The sequence below is a fragment of the Triticum aestivum genome, chromosome 1B, assembly GCF_018294505.1.
Source record: "Triticum aestivum cultivar Chinese Spring chromosome 1B, IWGSC CS RefSeq v2.1, whole genome shotgun sequence".
In the NCBI taxonomy this organism is placed as follows: Eukaryota; Viridiplantae; Streptophyta; class Magnoliopsida; order Poales; family Poaceae; genus Triticum; species Triticum aestivum.
The window spans coordinates 390,328,686-390,346,902 of NC_057795.1; the positions used below are offsets into that span (position 1 = coordinate 390,328,686).

General features: G+C 47.4%; 4 protein-coding genes across 4 annotated transcripts; 1 reads left to right on the forward strand and 3 right to left on the reverse strand.

The window, feature by feature from the left end:
* Positions 1 to 334: 334 nt before the first annotated feature.
* Positions 335 to 3,142, reverse strand: LOC123126461 (plastidal glycolate/glycerate translocator 1, chloroplastic). Its single transcript, XM_044546711.1, has 8 exons — positions 2,691 to 3,142; positions 2,272 to 2,587; positions 1,892 to 2,153; positions 1,609 to 1,724; positions 1,378 to 1,487; positions 1,067 to 1,244; positions 836 to 965; positions 335 to 755 (listed from the first exon to the last, which is right to left on the reverse strand). Exons 1-8 carry the CDS (start codon positions 3,021 to 3,023, stop codon positions 605 to 607), a joined length of 1,596 nt encoding a protein of 531 aa, XP_044402646.1. The 5' UTR covers positions 3,024 to 3,142; the 3' UTR covers positions 335 to 604.
* Positions 3,143 to 3,393: 251 nt separating this feature from the next.
* On the reverse strand, positions 3,394 to 5,925 carry LOC123126477 (choline-phosphate cytidylyltransferase 2). The gene is made up of 8 exons (XM_044546712.1): positions 5,618 to 5,925; positions 5,265 to 5,378; positions 4,737 to 4,832; positions 4,599 to 4,641; positions 4,359 to 4,514; positions 4,142 to 4,210; positions 3,891 to 4,001; positions 3,394 to 3,785 (listed from the first exon to the last, which is right to left on the reverse strand). The coding sequence occupies exons 1-8, from the start codon at positions 5,812 to 5,814 to the stop codon at positions 3,687 to 3,689; spliced, it is 885 nt and encodes a 294-aa protein (XP_044402647.1). The 5' UTR covers positions 5,815 to 5,925; the 3' UTR covers positions 3,394 to 3,686.
* Positions 5,926 to 14,323: 8,398 nt separating this feature from the next.
* LOC123078685 (uncharacterized) lies at positions 14,324 to 16,295 on the forward strand. Its single transcript, XM_044501277.1, has 5 exons — positions 14,324 to 14,550; positions 14,728 to 14,838; positions 14,937 to 15,099; positions 15,174 to 15,716; positions 15,801 to 16,295. The coding sequence occupies exons 1-5, from the start codon at positions 14,324 to 14,326 to the stop codon at positions 16,185 to 16,187; spliced, it is 1,431 nt and encodes a 476-aa protein (XP_044357212.1). The 3' UTR covers positions 16,188 to 16,295.
* A 993-nt stretch (positions 16,296 to 17,288) lies between these two features.
* LOC123091612 (uncharacterized) lies at positions 17,289 to 17,879 on the reverse strand. Its single transcript, XM_044513176.1, has 2 exons — positions 17,689 to 17,879; positions 17,289 to 17,610 (listed from the first exon to the last, which is right to left on the reverse strand). Exons 1-2 carry the CDS (start codon positions 17,860 to 17,862, stop codon positions 17,335 to 17,337), a joined length of 450 nt encoding a protein of 149 aa, XP_044369111.1. The 5' UTR covers positions 17,863 to 17,879; the 3' UTR covers positions 17,289 to 17,334.
* Positions 17,880 to 18,217: the final 338 nt, after the last annotated feature.

Below are 18,217 nucleotides of genomic sequence, written 5' to 3' on the forward strand. Positions count from 1 at the left end.
CACAAACGTTGTTTGCAACCAAACAGCTGAAGTTTGCATCGCTCACACCCTAAGCACAAAAATGGCAACCAAACAACAGGGGGTAAGCGCCCCTCCATGTGATGCAGGCAACCAAACAGGTTGCATCTGCTGCATATGAGGCTGCATTTCAAGAACCGGGCTGGGTTGAGATGGACATGCGATGCAGGAACTGTTACAAACTGGAACCAAACACGCCCATAGAGGCTGGTTCTTGCATGACATCTCTCTTCCTTTTTCCTTGTCTCTCTGCTCCATATACGCAAAAAGGCCATGTAAAGAGGAAAGAACCAATTTGTAGCCAACCAGCCAATCGTAGGCACCAAACCAATCAGGCTATCTTGTTCCTTAAGAAGAAAAATCACATGGAGAAAAGCAATCACTGAACATTTAGAAGCTATACAAGCCAGGGAGTACTACTCACACCTTGACTTGTTGCAACCATCCATCTTTACATGTTGACCCTTTTTTTGGCGGGAAATTTTGCACTTATGTTCTCCAAGCACTTACCATTCTTTTATAAAAAGGAAAGAAAAAACTCATCACAAGCTGCTGTCGTTGCTGTATACCAGTGTATATATGTGTGTCAGCCGGCTATGAACACCAGGCTTTGCCTGACGGCCGGAGAGGAGCAGATCAGGGAGCCAAAAATGCCGGTGAGCGCGTAGGCGATGGCGCAGAAAGGGAGCGCCTCAGGCTCCTTGGCCGACAGCGCCGCGGTTCCCAACCCATGAGCACTGTACCCCAAAACACCATCAAATTTAGCACGCTTTCAGAGTGAACAGAGGACAGGATCCCAAAGTTTCATCAAGTTTACCTGGAGGCTGTTCCGATCCCTCTGGCGATGGGGTCGTTGAGGCCAAGCTTATCCATGGCCGCTTGCACAAAGTTGGCGCCGATCAGGCCCGTCAGAACAACCACGGCAGCCGTCAGAGAAGTGTTTGCACCTGCATCATGGATTGCACAAAGCACATCAGTCAGCTATATCACCACATTCCAAATTCAGTGGCTACACAGAAGAGAATGCAAGGGGATTTCTTTTAATTACCTTCAAAGAAAGACACTATGCTCAGAGCCAACGCCACGGTTATACACCTTGGCAATATGGAGATGGTTAACGTTGGCTCCAGCCCAATCAACCGTCCTAGGATGGCTGTGGAGTACAGGGAGAATGTCGATGCAATGGCGATCGACGTGAAAATTTCTGCCGCGTGCCTCTTTACAAGCTGAATTCGACAACGACACGATTTATCAGGATTCGATACAGATCAACCGTAACAGTGTTGCAAGATTTTTCGCAAAAAAAGAAAGTGTTGCAAAGATAACAATGCCAGCTAGTTAGCTAGGAATTACATATACCTTTCTCTGCTTGAACATTGAGAAGGCAAATGATAAGATGACAGACCCAAGAAATCCCATCAGGACGTCACCAGCTCCAGGATTCGATGGCACCTTTGTCAGGTAATCACCTGCAAAACCAACCACTTGTGTTAGAGCAGAGCAGACTATATATGGCCGCACTTACAAGGCAACTGTTGTGAAACTACAGAAGAATTCAGAATTTGATTGCAGTGAAGTTTAGATTGAAACCTAGCGCGGCATCGATTCCGGACCCGGAGAGGTACCCATATGCGACCGCCGACAAATTCGCAGAAAGCGCGCAGCAGATGATCGGGTGTAACAATTTCTTGATACCAGCCGGTAACCTGAAAAGAGAGCATCCACATATAAGCTGTAGTCAGGCAAATGCAAATGAAGTAGTAGTAGTAGTACTAAACCTTGTACATAGTACTGTATTGGTATCTTAACTGTAAGTGTATAGGACTAGGAGTATATATGTTGTTAGTAGTAGAAAGACATAGTAATCAATTACCCAGAACCAACCATGTATCCCAGTACAGTGGAAGCGAGCATGAACGGGAGGCACGTCCTGGCCGTGGTGCCAAGCGCCGTGGGGTTCACGAACGCCGTCGCGAACGAGGCGACGAAGACGGCGCCCCACGCCCAGAACTCCAACGTCACGAAGGCGGACGGCTTGCCCATCGGCTCGGCCGCGATGAGCTCCGTCTTGACGATCTTCCTCACGGTCAGCGCCGTGTACCCCGCCACCGCCAGCGAAGCGAACCAGCCACCGACTGCCGGCGACACACCAAAAAGAAAAATGCAGCATCGAGGACGACAGCGTCAGTGAAGAACAAAAATCTTGTAGCAGGACAGGACTGAGTGGCAATGGCATGCGTGGTGGTAGAGTACGTGTGATCAGGCAGATCTTGAGGCCGGAGGCGGCCGGGATGTCCCTGACGGCGAGGGGCAGGACGACGAGGGAGGGGACGTAGAAGAGCGGCAGCCACCTCTGGATGAAGAGCGTGGCGGGCTCGAAGAAGTCCATGAAGCCCTTGGCCAGCGCCGGCGCGACGGTGTCGAGGACGAGGAGCACGGAGAAGATGCAGAACATGCCGAAGAGGGCGCTGGGAAACTTGATGGACGCGGCCACGAACGCCTGCTTCAGGTACTTGTCCGACGCCAGCACGATGCCAAGCGACACCGCCAGGTGCGCGATGCCAAGAACCTATACATACGTACAAGTGCAGAGGATAAGAATATACTACTATCTACTATCTGTCGTCGACGATTGTTCGATTCTGAGGAAGAGGAGGAGGAGGAGCACTCACGCTGGGCAGGCCTCCGGTGGCAGCGCCGTCTCCGGAGCCGGCGGTGGAGTTGGGGGCGATGAGGCGGTGGCGAAGGGCGGCATTGTTGGGAGCCAATGCCATGAAAGCGGCCGAGTCGGGGGCGCCCGGTGAGAGCGAGGCACGAGGAGAGGAGCTGCAGCAAGAATGGGGGAGGCTGCGTCGGCATCGGCATCGGCATCGTAGAAGCGTGAGCGACCTGGGTTGGTGCGACGTCGGCGACGTGGCGCGGGGGAGAGCCGTGGCCGGGCGCGCGGTCGACAGGGGGAGCGGGTGGTGGGAGCGCAAAGCGGAAATCCCCATCATCGCGGCCATGAACGACCGGCCGGCCAGTGGAGTGGAGCAGAAGCTGAAACGGAGACGGAAGCAGCAGGGTTGGCTGCCACTGATGCGAACCTGAAAGACTTTTCGGTGTTGTGTTTGATGCAGGTGTATGTGGCCAGGAGTCCGAGGCCAGGACGTATCCGGATTGGGATCCTTCGGTTGCCATTCAGCAGGGCACCCAGCACAGATCACCACTCCATGAAACGTTCTTTTTTCATTTTTTGTGAGAAAAACACCAACATTCTTGATGGGTTACAAACAATTCATAGTTCAACTTAATCCGTGCTCCGTTTTCTTATGGGGTAAGCACAAAAAACGGCGCAACTTCTTTTCTCTCATTACAGAAGATACAGCCTACAGAGAACACGGTTAACAAAACTCTCTCCGCATAGTAGGTAAGACGCTCGATCGACACCAAACGCCTCTGCTATATAGACATCTGCGTACAAAACTGTGAAACAACACACACACACACACACACACACACACACACTCCACCAACAAAAAAAGAACAATAATAATACAAAGGATTTGCTCAGCTAACTCAACCACTTTACTCGCACAAGCATCACATTCCATGACACAATCACAACTAAACAACTTCTCGCTTTCTCGGTGTTCGTTCACACCTTCACCAAGACCTGGTCTGAAAGATCAGGCCGCCGCCACCGGCTGCCGCATGAGACCGCCGGCTATGCCTTTGCCGGCCTGCCTCCCCAGCCTCTCCTGTATCCGGTCCTTGATGGCAGTCTCCTGCGCAATTATTACAGCAGCAGCATCAGTATACGTCTCTTTCTCAAGAATTTTATGTTCTACTCGACTACTCTGTTTGTAGATTCTAAGCAAAGTATACTATACCATGACGTGGCAGTGCTCCTCAAACTTCTCCAGGAAACCTGCCACCCAGCGATCCGCATTCGCCAGCCACTCTTCGTGGTTTATCCCAGCCGTCTTCGCCACCGTTTGCAACTATACAGCACATCAGAAGATCAGCGCAACTAATAATCATCAGGCCTAAAAAACCGTCTATTGTACCATGTTGATGGAACGATCGATTTTAGGATTGTCGGCAAGTATGGTTTGAATTGAGAACACGCATGGTTGGTTACCTTTTCTTGCTGTGCCTTCACAGTCTCCCGCAGTTTATTGATCTTCATATTCACCTGCAGTTGTTTCTCCTGAAAACAAGACGACCAACACAAGTTATCACCTAGGCTGGGAGACCAAAAACATCACAATGTTCTGAAAGACAAAAAATAAGCCATGTGTCAAGCTTTGCTTGTCACATAAAAGGGTTGGTTAGGTGTCATCAGAAATGTGGCTGACCTTAACATAGCTCACGCCCATATCTTTCCTTGAGTAACCTCGTGCTAGATTCCTCATCACATACTGGTTGTAGTCCTTCACTATCCTCATTATAAGGTCCGATGTCGATACTCCATCGGTCCTTTTTGTTTCCTTGAATTTTCCAATCTTCTTGACCTGATATTGCCATAGGATAAAGTAAGCAATGGTAAAGATATCGCCGTTAATCGACATATACTAGTTGTGGAGATGCAAACTTACAAACTCATAGACGTCATTTGCAGCACCGCTTGTATCAGCATAACTGCAACGAGTACAAAAGGAAAATGCGTAGTTAGTGGAGCTGATTAGAGAGGGAAAATGGGGATTTGATATAACCCTTGTGCGGGTATGACTTACGGCAAAGCATCATGTGCGACATAGTCAATCTGATGCTTCTCAATGAATTCTGGCGTGAGAACCCAGGGAGCATCAGGAATGACCTCATCAACCCACCTAAAGCAGCAGATAAATAGTTAGACGATCAGCAGATTAGAAAATACCATTTTCTGATTAAATATCATTAAAAAAACAGGCATAAAATCATCGGCATGGGTGTTCTACTTCATTCTTAAATAAATAAACGTAGCATATGCTTAGAACAGGGGGAAATGTCAAATGGGTCAACTCGAGTATTTAGATAAGCATGGTACTGCAATGAATCACATCATCTAGTTCTCCTGGTGATGAAAAGAATAACAGGAAAGGATGGCTCCAATGCACAATTGGCGGCAACTGGTGGCATTTGATAATCGAAAGTGATGTGTAACTGGCATACTATACTAGTGATGCGTGTCTGCATCTCGTAATAACTGAATGAAGAAATGCAGTGTGATGTATACTAATTGAAGAGGTGGAAATGAGGAGCGGTTGATGGTGGTTACGCACTTGCAGTGGCGCAGGGACTCGTAGCGCTCCTCCTGGTTCATGACGGTCTTGCCCTTGTAGCGCCGCGTGAGGTCGTCGTTGCAGCATCCCACCAGCAGGTACGTGTTGGGGAACCTGTCGCCGGGCAGTCACAGATCGAAATGAGCATCATACTGCAGCAGACTGGAGACAGAAGAAAAACCGGAGGTATCGATTTGAGGCGGTTGGACCGAGATTCAGATGTCGCCTTGGAACGAGGCGACATACGCGGCCCCAGATCCAACAAATTCAACCGCCAGGCGGACCTAGATCTACATGGCATGTACGTATGACGATTTCCGTAACGCGCCAAGAACAGGATAATAAGAACGTACAGCAGCTTGGCCTGCTCGAGGGCGCGGGCGTGGCCGAAGTGGAAGAGGTCGAAGATGCCGTCGGCGTAGACGCGGATGGGGCGGCCGTCGTTCCCAGCGGCGTTGGCGTTGGCGTTGGCGGTGGTCGCCTCCTCCTTCTTGTTGCTGCTGCTGTTGGTGTGGAGCATGCGCTTCTTGGAATTGGAGACGCGCGCCATCGCTCGCTTGTCGCTCCGGGGTGGTGATTGATGAGGCTGGGGAGGAGAGGAGGAAGCGGCGAGCGCGGCGCTAAATAGGCGGAGGGACGGACGGGACTCGCTCGGCTTTTCTGACTTTCTTTCCGCCTTGATGATCAGACTCGTGAGCAAAAACAAACAGTGTTGTCATCGCGTGGGCCCGCCCGCCAAATCCGTCTAAGTAGTTAAGCAGACCCGTCCTGGGTACGGATATATTATACCCAGACCTAATTCTGTGGACGCGGAGTACCATCACGCGGATGCCCATGTTTTTCATCGCCCTTCTGCGCGCCTTCATGTTTATGTTTTGTATATGTTCGATCATTGCACTTTGCACATGTAAAAGATGATCCTAACGATGACGGTCCTCCGTTTAAGATTTTCCTCACCAATTTACTCAATTAATGATATACCACATTTAAATCTTTTCTCTAAACTGAAAGGGAGATTGTCGATGAAGACACGTCGAGGTTTGTGCGTGGATGTTTTTGTACTCCCTTTGTAAAGAAATATAAAAGCTTCTAAACAATCTTACATTTCTTTACGGAAGGAGTACGCGATAAAGGGCACATAAGCAGAGAGGTTGTCTCTATGTGTGACTTTACGTGGAAGTCCAGGGCACCGTTGCAGTGCAGATTCTTCACCTAACTGGCACTAAGAAATAAGTGTTGGACATCCGACCGGCTCGCTCGATGAGGGCTGCCGCATCAAGATTCATGCCCATTTTGTGTTCAACATGGCCAAACTATAAACCATATCCTTTTGGATTACTTATTTGCGAGAGAGGTCTAGGCGATTGTGTGCACGGCACTCTGCAAGCCTGAATGGGCACCAGGAGCAATGATCATTTAAACGCTTGGTGCACGGACAAGAGTGGAGGTGAGCATCACATCAAGGACGTTCTCGTGATTCTTGTTCTCACCATGTGGATACTACGGAAGCACCGCAACACTATAGTTGTCAACTGAGCAACACCATCACAACACCTTGCCATCAACTACATCCAGAGGGGGGGAGTTGGAGTCAGGCCGTACTCTTTCAAAGGCGACGTTGACAACTTCAAAGGCTACTTAGGCAGGTCGGTACTCGGGAGAGGGTGGGCTAGTGCACTAACAACAGAGGTGGAGTCGTGTTCTGCATGTAACATCTAAGTTGTAAGGTGGAGGGGTTCTCTCCTCAAATTCTCTTCTTTAATATATAATACGTACACTCGTGCGTATTTGAGAAAGCAGCTTGCTGATCTAGCTTGACTTGAATTTAATCTATGAATCCACCAAGAACACTCACCCTCTTTGTTGGTCTGTTCTCCAGAGTTGGTCAAATTGACTTCGTGAGCTAGGTCAAATCCTCATGTAAGCCTTAAATCTCACCACTACTTTCTTGACCCTCATCTCTATCATTGTCGTCCACATTATTGCCTTATATTTGATGGTGAACGAGAGAAACCACCCACCACATTTATGGTGGCTCGCGGGACGCTGGTGACTCTTGTCGTAGCTGGAGGCATGGTCTACTGCTTCGTGCGCCATTGTCCCCGTCAACCACGACAATGAGAAGGAGGTTGTCACCCCCGCTAATCCCGTCATGATGTTTGTCGTCGTAGCCCAGCTCAAGCCCGAGCGCAAGTAACCAATCAAATAGCAACATTGCATATATGAAAATGTCGTTTAACGATACTTCAAGTGACAAAATATATATAATACGGCAAAGTCTGACCACTTATATAGTTGCTAATTAAATTGTTGTGTTTATTCACTGTTTGGTTAGGATTAAATGTCGCCTAAATTGCCCCTAGAAGTTTGAAGCAAATCAAATTATAGAGGCTGCAGTTTAACGATTATGTTGTTGCACGTAGTCCCTGCAGCCTTTAAAACATTATGAAACACACTACATACGAGGGATGACTGACTCAAGTTTTGGCAACTTTGCTAGAGTTGCTCTAGGCGCGATGTGCCCATAACCCTTTGCCACACATATGAAGTGCCCAAAGAAATGGCTCTACGTGTCCATTCTTGTTAGTGTCGAGTATATATGATCTGTGTATACTGTATATTGGGCCCGTCTCCTAGTTCTTATGTAGTTGAGGTCCGTAGCCCACATTTGTACTCATATATACATGCCTATGCACGAAGAGCAATACATCATGCAATTCACATATTCTACATGGTATCAGTTTTCGGGTTCTAACCCTACCTTTCCGCCGCCGCTGCACGTCTCCTCCGCGCCGCCGCCGCCGCTGCCACCCAGCGCTGCCGTCTGCGCACCTCCCGTGCCGGCCGTCGCCGCCGCTCGCGCGCCCTCTGCGTCGGCCGCCGGCTACGCCTGCCCGATCCCTACCCGCCTGCGCTCTCGCCCACCAGCCGTTGCTCCCGCTCGAGCGCACACACGCCCGATCGCCACCACACGCGCCCGCTCGATCACGTGTTGAAGTTCCGCCGAGTTGTGTGATCAATCGATCGACGACTAGCTAGTACGTGGTACATGCATGTACTAGTATCCTAATGCGTGAAGAATCGATCCAGGAGCATAGCTAGCTTGCTTGCTTCACGTCAAAAGACAAATCCATCGATTTTTTGTCCAAAAGGACCCCCTGACCAACAGAATTGCCAAAAAAGACCACATGTCAAAAACATTGACAAAAAGGACCCCCTCAGCGATGGCGGCAGGCGCGGCAGGCGACACGTGGCACCTGCCGCCACGCGACGAGGCGGCGGGCCCGGCCGCCACCGCCGGAGGCGGCCGCGCGGGAAATAACCGTGTCAGCACAGTGCGCCGAGCCGGGACGGAACGGCCAGGCCTGGTGGGCCACGCCGCCACCTAGCGAGGCGGCCTCTGTGGCCGCTGTCGGGCGCGGGCCGACCACTTGTGATGCTCGCGGGCCCCGCCTGTGGGCCAGGCCGCCACTGCAGGAGGCGGCGAGACTGCTGCTGCACGCGCGACAACGGCGCAGACGGCGCTGATTCCCGTGCGGCGCTGATTCCGGTGGCGCAGATTTTCACGGGCGCTGCTTTTCCCAGCTCCTTGTTTTGCCTGCCACAAGTTTCGATGATCGGATTCCCGCCTAAACTTTGTAGTACTGATTGCTACGTAAACGACACTGATTAAAGCTGTGCGTGATTCTCGCTTCCGTCTATTTCTCCAGCCGAAGCGACAGCACTCAGGCGTTGTTGTTGCTGCGTATGATGAGACACCGCGATGCTGGAATCCGATGCCGTGGTAGGTGAGTTCTGATTTGTTCTGCCGACAATACAGTGGTCCTCTTCTTTTTAAACGCACATCCGCGACTCCGTGCGCATACACTCTCTCTCGCATATCTCTGGTTGCCTCTTAACTCTCTCTGAGCGCATACATAGACAGAAAGGAAAACTAGGTAGCCACTTTTACTCGTGATTTTGGTCGATTTGGAGTTTGATTTCGAAGATGATGAAGTTGAAGAAAAGTTAGATTAAGGTAAGATCTATCCATTTTTGTTGGTTTCGTTCACATGCATGATGTTTTTGTTCTGTTTGATTAGTTCCTAAGTGTGTATTCTCTGTTGTTTTAGGCATAATTTTAGCACTTGAAGGAGTCATTTGGAGTCATTTAGAGCTTGAGGAGTAGGATTTGCGTTGCGAGAGTGAAGTACGAAGTTGAAGATCAAGGTATGAGCTTTGCAATACATTTATTTATTTGTGCATGCAGGGTGGTAATTAGTTAGTCTTTTAGCTCGTCATTAGCTATGCTATGTTAGTGCGTAGAGGTTAGAAATAATTTCAGACGACAGATACAACATTTACAATATTTTTTATTGCATGTGGTATGTTATTTCATGTGGTATGTTATTTTATGCGGTATGTTTATTAATAAGTCTATAGTTATGTCGCAATAATCTAAATTTTATATGTTAAGATTAGGTGCTAATGTACTTAATGATGTATGTAATTAGGTAAAATAATTCATCTTAATAACAAACAAGGAGGAGAAGACATGATTGAAGAAATTGTGTTTCCATTTTGTTAGCAGGAAGAAAAATCCGTGTGTAATATTGATGTTAATGTGATAACAGGTTGACTCCGTTCATATAGTACTGGCGACGGATATTTATTGAAACTATTTTGACGCTTAATTGCATTTGCAAGCACATCCATATTGGAGCTAAGGTAAAAAAATGACACTGTAATTTTGTTAATATTTTTTGTATTGATGTAATATTGTGAATAATGTGCATGTTGCTGTAAATATTATTATTTGTAGATAAATGATTGTTATCGTATGATGTGAAAAAAATTATATAAAGCCGAAAGAAACTAAATGTTTTACTCATATGATATTAAAATGTTATTATCGTACTATTATGTTTACTGGTTGTTTGGATAGCGAGTAATTACCATGGGTTTTGTCATAACATGTTGTAAGAAAAATAGTTTGACATAACCTGTTGTAAGAAAAATGACACTCATATGATATTTAAATGTTATTATCGTAATATTATGTTTAGTGGTTGTTTGAATAGCGAGTACTTACCCTCAGTTTTGTCATAACCTGTTGTAAGGAAATTATGTAGAAAACCATATTTTACTAATAGTCGTTTTTCCAGAAGTTAAGTTTTTGCATGTTACGAGAACTATTTTAGGATATTTTTGGGGTAGTTAGAGAAAAGCAAACAGAGTTTTAGTTTGTTACGCTCATAGACAAGTTTGAGAAAAATAGATCTTTAAATACCCGTTAACCAAACAACCCCTTAAAGTCTAAGCAAATGATTCTAAAAACAAACCGAATATTTATAACGAAAATACGGTTATTATTTTAGTCATAAGATATGTAAATGTTGTCATCGTTACTAAATGTTCAGTTACTAATTATTTGAAATGTAAACATGTATGTTGGTTAGGTACTATGGAAAATTTAGTAGTGTACTATGGGAACGTCTTACGCGACGGTCCATGCGGGGTGGATGTGTCCTTCTGCGAGTCGACTACAGTAGTGGTGAGAGACATGGTCAACGTGGGTTACGCAGCGGTTAGAAGGTGCATCCGAGCGGTGTTTGGCCCAGTGATGCAGGAAAAAAATGACAATGGAGGCCTTCGTCGTTGACGGAGGAAATGATGGGACAGTTGCCCGTTGGGGTTTGCGGCCTGTCACAGGTGATCGGTCGTGGGGGTCGTACATGAGGTTTGCAAGCAATCCCAATAACTCAATGTATGGTCAGCCGATGGTGTATGTGGAGTTCATTTCAGTCACTGATGTTGCCGGATGCAGTAGCAGGGGTGGTGAGGTCGAGTTGGCCATCACATCAGCCCCTAGCATCGGCCCATCGGAACCGACGGGCGGCCAGCCTATGTATGACACAGGATATTGGTCGGCGGCCGTTGACATGAGCGAACACGTGGAGGGATTGCCGGAGGCGCTAGATGATGATGATCATTCTTCTGCGTCTTCGGAGTCAAGCGGAGAAGAAGATGTTCCTCCTCAGAGTGCGGTCGCGGCGGCACTGCAACCTGAGTTTTTACAGGATATGAGCATCACCAACGAATTTCACTCTGCTTCTGGCCTAGGAGCGGGAAGCCTGGAGGTTGGGCAAGTTTTCCCAGATAAGAAGTCTGCTTACCAGGCAATGGGTAGCTATGCAATCGGCATCCACCGCCAGCATAGAGTGAAGCAGTCTGATAAAAAAGAGTTGAAGGTCATATGCATCCACACCGCGAAAGGTTGCCGCGGAAGAGTTCTCGCTAGACTGAAGCCTGGGGTATGTCAGTCATGGCATATCACAAAAATAGTGGAGCATACCTGTGAGCAAACTGGGATTCTTTCAGATCACTGCAATGTGACAGCAAAATTTGTGGCACAGACGATGGAAACAATTGTGCAGGGAAGTCTCAACATTAGTGTTAGGGCTCTGCAAAAAGATGCAGAGGATCTAATTGGATTCCCTGTTAGCTACAGCAAGGCTAGGCGTGCGAAGGAAAATATATTCAAGAACTTGTATGGTACCTATGAGGAGGCATATTCTTATGCCCCTAGAATGCTTCATCAAATAGCAAGTGCTAATAGGGGGACTCAAGTTTGGCGGAGAGAACGTCCAAACCCAATGAACCCGGGTGAGCTAATCCTGGACCGCTTATTCTAGGCATTCGCCCAGACTATACAAGCCTTCAGGCACTGTCGCCCGGTATTATCTGTTGATGGTACCTTTCTCACTGGAAAGTACAAGGGCACACTATTGGTGGCGATTGCAGCGGATGCAAATAATCATCTTCTTCCTATTGCATATGCATTGGTCGAGAGCGAGAACAAAGATAGCTGGTTGTGGTTCCTGAGCTGCGTGAAGATTGGTGTCGTGAAAGAGCGTAAAGGTGTTTGCATCATTTCTGATCGCAACACTGGATTATTAAGCGCTCTTGAAATAATTAAGGCGTCGGAAGAAGAGTGGGGCTGGCCCGATCTAGAGGGAAGGTGGTGCATGAGGCATTTGGCAGCAAACTTTTACTCCAAATTCAAAAACAAGGATTGGTTCAAGTTATTCAAGAGGATGTGCATGCAAAAAACTGAAGCCAAAATGAATGTGATATGGGCAGGTATCAATGGTGAGATCGACCGCGCGGCCTTGCCGCAGAGAGAAGACCGGAGGGGTCGTAGGACAACCATAAATTTGAGCCAGTGGATCACCGAGAATTGCCCTCATTTGGAGAAGTGGGCGCAGGCTCACGACACCGGGGCTCGATATGGAATAATGACCAGCAACATGTCAGAGGTGTACAATGGTGTTCTTAAAGGGGTGCGAGCACTGCCTATCACAGCCCTAATTGAAGAAACTTGGAACCGGACCCTGTCATACTTTGCAGACAGGGTCACCGTCGCCAAAGCACAAGTTGAATTGAACAAGCCATGGTCCGAGAAGATGCAAAAACATCTGGACGAGAAAGCAAAGAAGTCCCAAAGTCATGGCTGCAGGAAAGTGGACGCACTTAGGAATAAGTGGGAGGTCAATGTGCGAGCCAAGTACGTTAAGGGTCACCACAGAGGATCAAAAAAGCAAGCTGTCACCCTTGGCTCAACCTCCTGTGAGTGCACTTGTAACAAGCCCAAGCTTGAGGGCTACCCTTGCAGTCATGTGCTCCGGGCGGCTGCTGTTCAAAAAATCAGCGTCGAGCCATACATATCGCCGTACTTCAACATGTACAATCTGTACAACACTTGGAACGGTGAGTTCTGGGCTTGGGGCATTGATATGAACTACAAAATGTTGTGGCCAGATGGGCCGAAATGGGTTCCGAACACCGACTTGATGAGAACCGCAAAGGGACGACGTCAGTCTAGGCGTCATCGCAATGACATGGACCATAGCCAGATGGGAGAACCAAGGCGATGCCGCGTTTGCAGGTGTCCTGGACATTCACGCAAAGACTGCCCGTATCGAGCCAACAACAACGCATGATGTTGATATATATGTACTCGCCATGTCTATTTATATTTCTACTCGTTATGTGTACTTATATTGAATTTAAATTGATTCTCTTTGTATTATTGTACTCCTGATGTTAACTTCAGATAATTAATGTAAATCGTATCTCTTTGTATTTTTTAAGTTAATTTTGATTTGCATTTGTATTTCTGTCTTCCTCGTAATTTATATTTGTATGTTTGTGTGCAGGTTATGGGTGAAGTGCCAGTGCTTTTGCAGGGGCCCCATGACGCCGGGCACCGTTGCCACCTATTTTTGAAACCAAATACTAAGCATGATTATCGGCCTTTCAGACTTCGAACCATAAAGAAAACATGGCCAATACACAATCATTTCCTTGCTCACCTTGACGCTTATGGACTACAAGGTTTTGCTAGGCTCACATCATGCGACGACCAAGTATGTTCGGACCCATCCCTTTTGACATCCCTCGTTGACCGGTGGAGACCTGAAACCCACACCTTTCACTTTCGTTTTGGGGAGCTTGCACCTACACTGAAAGATGTTTCTATGATCACTGCTCTACCAATTAGAGGTGAGCCGGTAGTCTCTCCACGAGTGTCTCCATCTTGGGCATTAGATATAGCAGCCCGTCTTGGGATGGAAATGCCAGAATCACAATGTTCTGGTAACCCTCGGGGCATCCCACTCGTCTGGCTTCGTGATAACTTTCTTAATTTATCTAGCTTCGCCAATGAGGAGACGAGAAAAAGACATCTGTTTGCATATTTGTTGTGGCTCCTCGGGAATCTATTTCCAAATTCACATGGGGACGTTGTTGTCCCTGGTCTCATCTACATTGCAGAGAATATGGTAGATGAACCTTTACCCGAGCAGCCAAAATACAGCTTTGGTTCTGCCATGCTATCTCATACATACAGAGGCTTGTGTGATGCCACGCAAAAAACCTCTTTCGCACAAAAAGCTCCATTACTTTGTGTCGCCTATGAGTTTCTACAGTTGTGGTCCTGGGAATACCTCCCTGTAGGACGACCTCGTATAGTACAACCCATATACCCATATGACTTTGGCGAGGGTGCTAGCGCAACTATGGCCACCAGGTGGACAAAGGCACGGAAACGTTGGTCTCCAGATATTGCGAAAAATTGTTACCCTATGTACCACCAGCAGTTTGAGATACTTGATGAGGCAGAAGTCACATGGAACCCGTGGACTCAGGACCAGCTAAAAATGGTCTTTGATGCTCGACACTTCACACCAGGCATGTTGACCGATAGTGCATTCTGGCTGACTCGCTGCAACTTATTGTTCCTGTGGTGTGTTGAACCTTACAACCCAGAGCGTGTAATGAGACAGTTCAGTCTCTATCAAGAAATTCCACCACCTTTTCCCAGACGTATCGACGAGGAAACACATAAGTAAGATGTGACATCCCTAAATAGTTAGTGTCATTTTTAATTTACTAAACTCACACTTTGTTACATAATTTGCAGGCTAACCAATATGGGCAGGGGTTGGAGTTTATACGATTGGAGGGAAGAGAACAATGAATGGGTACACAAGTGGACAAATGAAGCGCTAGCAGATATAGTGCGTCAACTTAGGTATATTTTATATACATTATTTTTTTACGATGATCATACGATGCGTGAAGATGCTTTGCTTTCATCACAACGGTTTATGTAATTATTTAATTTTGCAGGCCGTATGATGGAAGTACAGATCAAGCGTACAAGCAGTGGTACTGCATGAACACACGTGCTAGCCTGGCCAGTCAGCCAGCTACTATACCAACACATCTCACACAAGAGGAGCAGGCGCGGAGACATGTTGAGCTGCATGCAGCTTACTATCGTGACCACCTGGTAATCACTTGTAACTTTTTTAGGTCCATCATTTCATAATCATTTGAACTAAATAATATCCAAATATTGTTCAGCTTGAAAATGTCAACGAAGTAGGGCAGATGGCTACGGATAGCATGCCGGCCCAGGGCCCATATCGCAAGACATTCCAGAAACTTTTGCAACAATTCGTGGCAAAGAAGTTCAGATGCGGTAGAGGCGACGACGTTGCCACTGGAGCATACATGCCGGTAGCGAGGTCAGCCAGACCGAGTGCGGCACCGTCGTCCAGACCGAGCGAGGCGCGTACGAGCCATGAGCAATGGGGGGAGGGTTCGAGTACTAGAACGACATTGCCACGACATGACTCATCTCTACCACTGCATCGCTCTTCTTCGATGCAGCTTCATCAGGGGGAGACATCTCAGGACCATGGCACGGGCTTGGATTCGATGCCCGAGCAGTTTCTTTCCCCTAACCCATATGCGTACACAGGATATGATGCATACACCCAGGGTGAGGGATCTCAGCCGTTTCTCTCCACGCGAGGGATCCCCATGCCCGAGGAGACTCGTGTACCAGATTTAAACCAGCACCAAGTACAATGGCCAGACAGTATAGGAGAGGGATATGCTCAGGTAGTCATGTTTACATTTCAATGCATTTACAATGATATCATATATTATCCTCTAACAGTTTGTTTAAAATGTTTCTATGTGCAGGACACACCTGATGTTAATTGGGGCGATGAGAACACCCAACGCGGCGTCAACACAGGCCTCCGGGGAGCATCACATGATCATGGCGTCAACACAGGCCTCCGGGGAGCATCACATGATCTTGGAAACACGGTTACATCATTAGTTACAGAGTTCTTCGGAGGGGATGTTATTGGCCCATCTTTTATCCCCCCGGAGTCACAACCATACGCCTACAATTACGCTTCAGGTTCGCAACAAGGATTCGCGACTCCACCACCTACGCAGGACTCGCAGACACATGAAGCCGAATTGGAGTACGGCCGCGGTCTTCGTGTGACCCGGCCACCTAATCGCTTGTCACCTTCCGGTCGTAAGGAAAGGCCAGGTGGTCATCGTAAAGTAGGGTGATTCATCTATGCACGTGCGCGACCCATTGTATCTATATATGTGTGTATCAGACTTTTCGATTTGAACATCTATGTTTGCTGAAATAAAAATGCACCAGTCAGGAACAATTTTTCCCGCCTATATCTCCCGCCATACTATCCCGCTCCACTGCACTCGTTCTTTCCCGCCATTTTCTCCTCTCTACCTATAAAACCCCCTTCAGACGGAGGTGGATAAGCATTCGAGTGTAGTGTAGTCGAGATGTCCCATTATCCTTTAGATCGTAGTTTTCACCCTGGGATGAGCAGGACTCTTCTGAGGCTAGCTACCGATTTCAGGATGGACAATAGGATAGTTCCATGGGACGAACTCACCGGTAGTGACACCATAATGAATGTGTTGGCTCACCAATTACGTAGGTCTGGGTGGCCTGAAAGGACCTATGAGGAGGTACGTAAAGAACTTCTTAGGTTGCGTGCAAGGTGGAAGAATGTAGTGGAGCCGAAGAGTGAAACTTTCAGAAGGACTGCAGAAAATCATCCATTTTTATGGACTGAGGAGAGCGAGGATGAAGATGATATCTTCATGCCGCCGCTTCCGGGTGCTGCATCATCAAAGGGCAAGAGTTCTGCATCGTCTAAGGGCAAGAGTACTGCATCCTCGAAGAGCAAGAGTTCTGCATCGTCCAAGGGTAAGAGTTCTACATCCTCGAAGGGCAAGAGTTCTGCATCGATGGAGGATGACGATGATGCCTTCATGTAGTTTTATTCCAGTTCTACCGTTTAATTCGGATGTACTTGCATTATTAGTTTGTACTCTCTTATTGTAGGGCATTATGTTCTATCTTAATTTTATTTTGTAGTTGTTGCACGATGTTCGATATTAGTGGAGGAAAAGAAAATGCCACTACTTTATTCTTAAACTATATTTTTTTCCATTACGACATGGCACAACTGAAAATAAGATACATTGTAGGAATAAACCTACATTTAACTCCTAAAATAAAGCTACATTAAAGTGCAGAAATAAAGATACAAATGATTGCGAAATTTAAAATACTACCACAAGAATCTACTGAGTCTAGCGTGGATATTTTCCTTTTCCATCGCCAGCTTCTTCTGCTGCCTTGGCCTCACGAGCCCTTTCTTTCTTTCTCTGCCTCTCAGCCTCACGAGCCTCCTTTCGCTGTCGTTCCTGCTCCTCCATGCGACGAGCCTCTTCCCTGTTTTTTTCCCATTTCCTGAAAAAAACGGTGTTGCTCCGCATAGTATTCTTTTAACTCTCTCTCTTGCTCTGCTTTCTCCTCAGCTTCCGCCTTCTCGCGTCGCTCTTCCACAAATAAACTATTCCACGCACGGCGACTTCTTTCACGAATCTCAGTCACTGCCCAAGCCGGCTTCTCCGTGTCAATCCAACGATAGTACATGCACAGAGGCGGAGGAGACTACAACAAGAAACAAGAATGTTACTAAAGAATCAATGAAAATACCAACAATATCTATTCGTGATGGTTAAAGCATACCGGAGGCTTGTCGTACTCTGAAAGAGCTACGGCAGGATCTTCCTCATAATTGGCGCACATGAAAAACTTCATGCCCAACCAATCAGAAAAATCCGTCACCTCCTTCACCTTGCAAAGATCGCCACACCAACACCGCAGGACTGCCACCCCAGGAGGCAAACTTGCATTCTTCATTTTCCTCGGCCTAATGCTTTGATCTGAACAAGGCAAGCTCATATCGACTGAAAAAATGTGTTACACACTTTGCGCACTGGCGATTTCTAGGATGGCTGGACGAGAGCCTCGGTGTCTTCTTTTATAGGCTCAGACGATTAATGATGGCGAGAAAATAAGCGAGAACAGAGGAAATTAGGCGGGATATTTTAGGATCCCTGTAGTGTCGGCACAACAGGGAACCTCGGATTCCCGCAACGAGTGAGTGTATTTCTGCAGTGCCGTCGCATCCTCTCAAGCAATAGCCAGCACGCGCGAGGGAATTAGCTAAGTCTGCAACAGGGAACCTGTCGCCGCGCATGACTAAAGCAAAAGC

Coding starts and splice junctions, on each gene's coding strand:
- LOC123091612 (XM_044513176.1), bottom strand. CDS start 17,862: ATGAAGAATGCAAGTTTGCCTCCTGGGGTGGCAGTCCTGCGGTGTTGG. Junction 17,611..17,688: donor CAGAGTACGACAAGCCTCCG/GTATGCTTTAAC, acceptor TTCTTGTTGTAG/TCTCCTCCGCCTCTGTGCAT.
- LOC123126461 (XM_044546711.1), bottom strand. CDS start 3,023: ATGGCCGCGATGATGGGGATTTCCGCTTTGCGCTCCCACCACCCGCTC. Junction 2,154..2,271: donor CAAGATCTGCCTGATCACAC/GTACTCTACCAC, acceptor TGTCGCCGGCAG/TCGGTGGCTGGTTCGCTTCG. Junction 1,245..1,377: donor CAATGTTCAAGCAGAGAAAG/GTATATGTAATT, acceptor TGTCGAATTCAG/CTTGTAAAGAGGCACGCGGC.
- LOC123078685 (XM_044501277.1), top strand. CDS start 14,324: ATGGCCACCAGGTGGACAAAGGCACGGAAACGTTGGTCTCCAGATATT. Junction 14,551..14,727: donor TGCAACTTATTGTTCCTGTG/GTGTGTTGAACC, acceptor CATAATTTGCAG/GCTAACCAATATGGGCAGGG. Junction 15,100..15,173: donor CTTACTATCGTGACCACCTG/GTAATCACTTGT, acceptor AATATTGTTCAG/CTTGAAAATGTCAACGAAGT.
- LOC123126477 (XM_044546712.1), bottom strand. CDS start 5,814: ATGGCGCGCGTCTCCAATTCCAAGAAGCGCATGCTCCACACCAACAGC. Junction 5,379..5,617: donor CTCGAGCAGGCCAAGCTGCT/GTACGTTCTTAT, acceptor GCCCGGCGACAG/GTTCCCCAACACGTACCTGC. Junction 4,211..4,358: donor TGGGCGTGAGCTATGTTAAG/GTCAGCCACATT, acceptor TCTTGTTTTCAG/GAGAAACAACTGCAGGTGAA.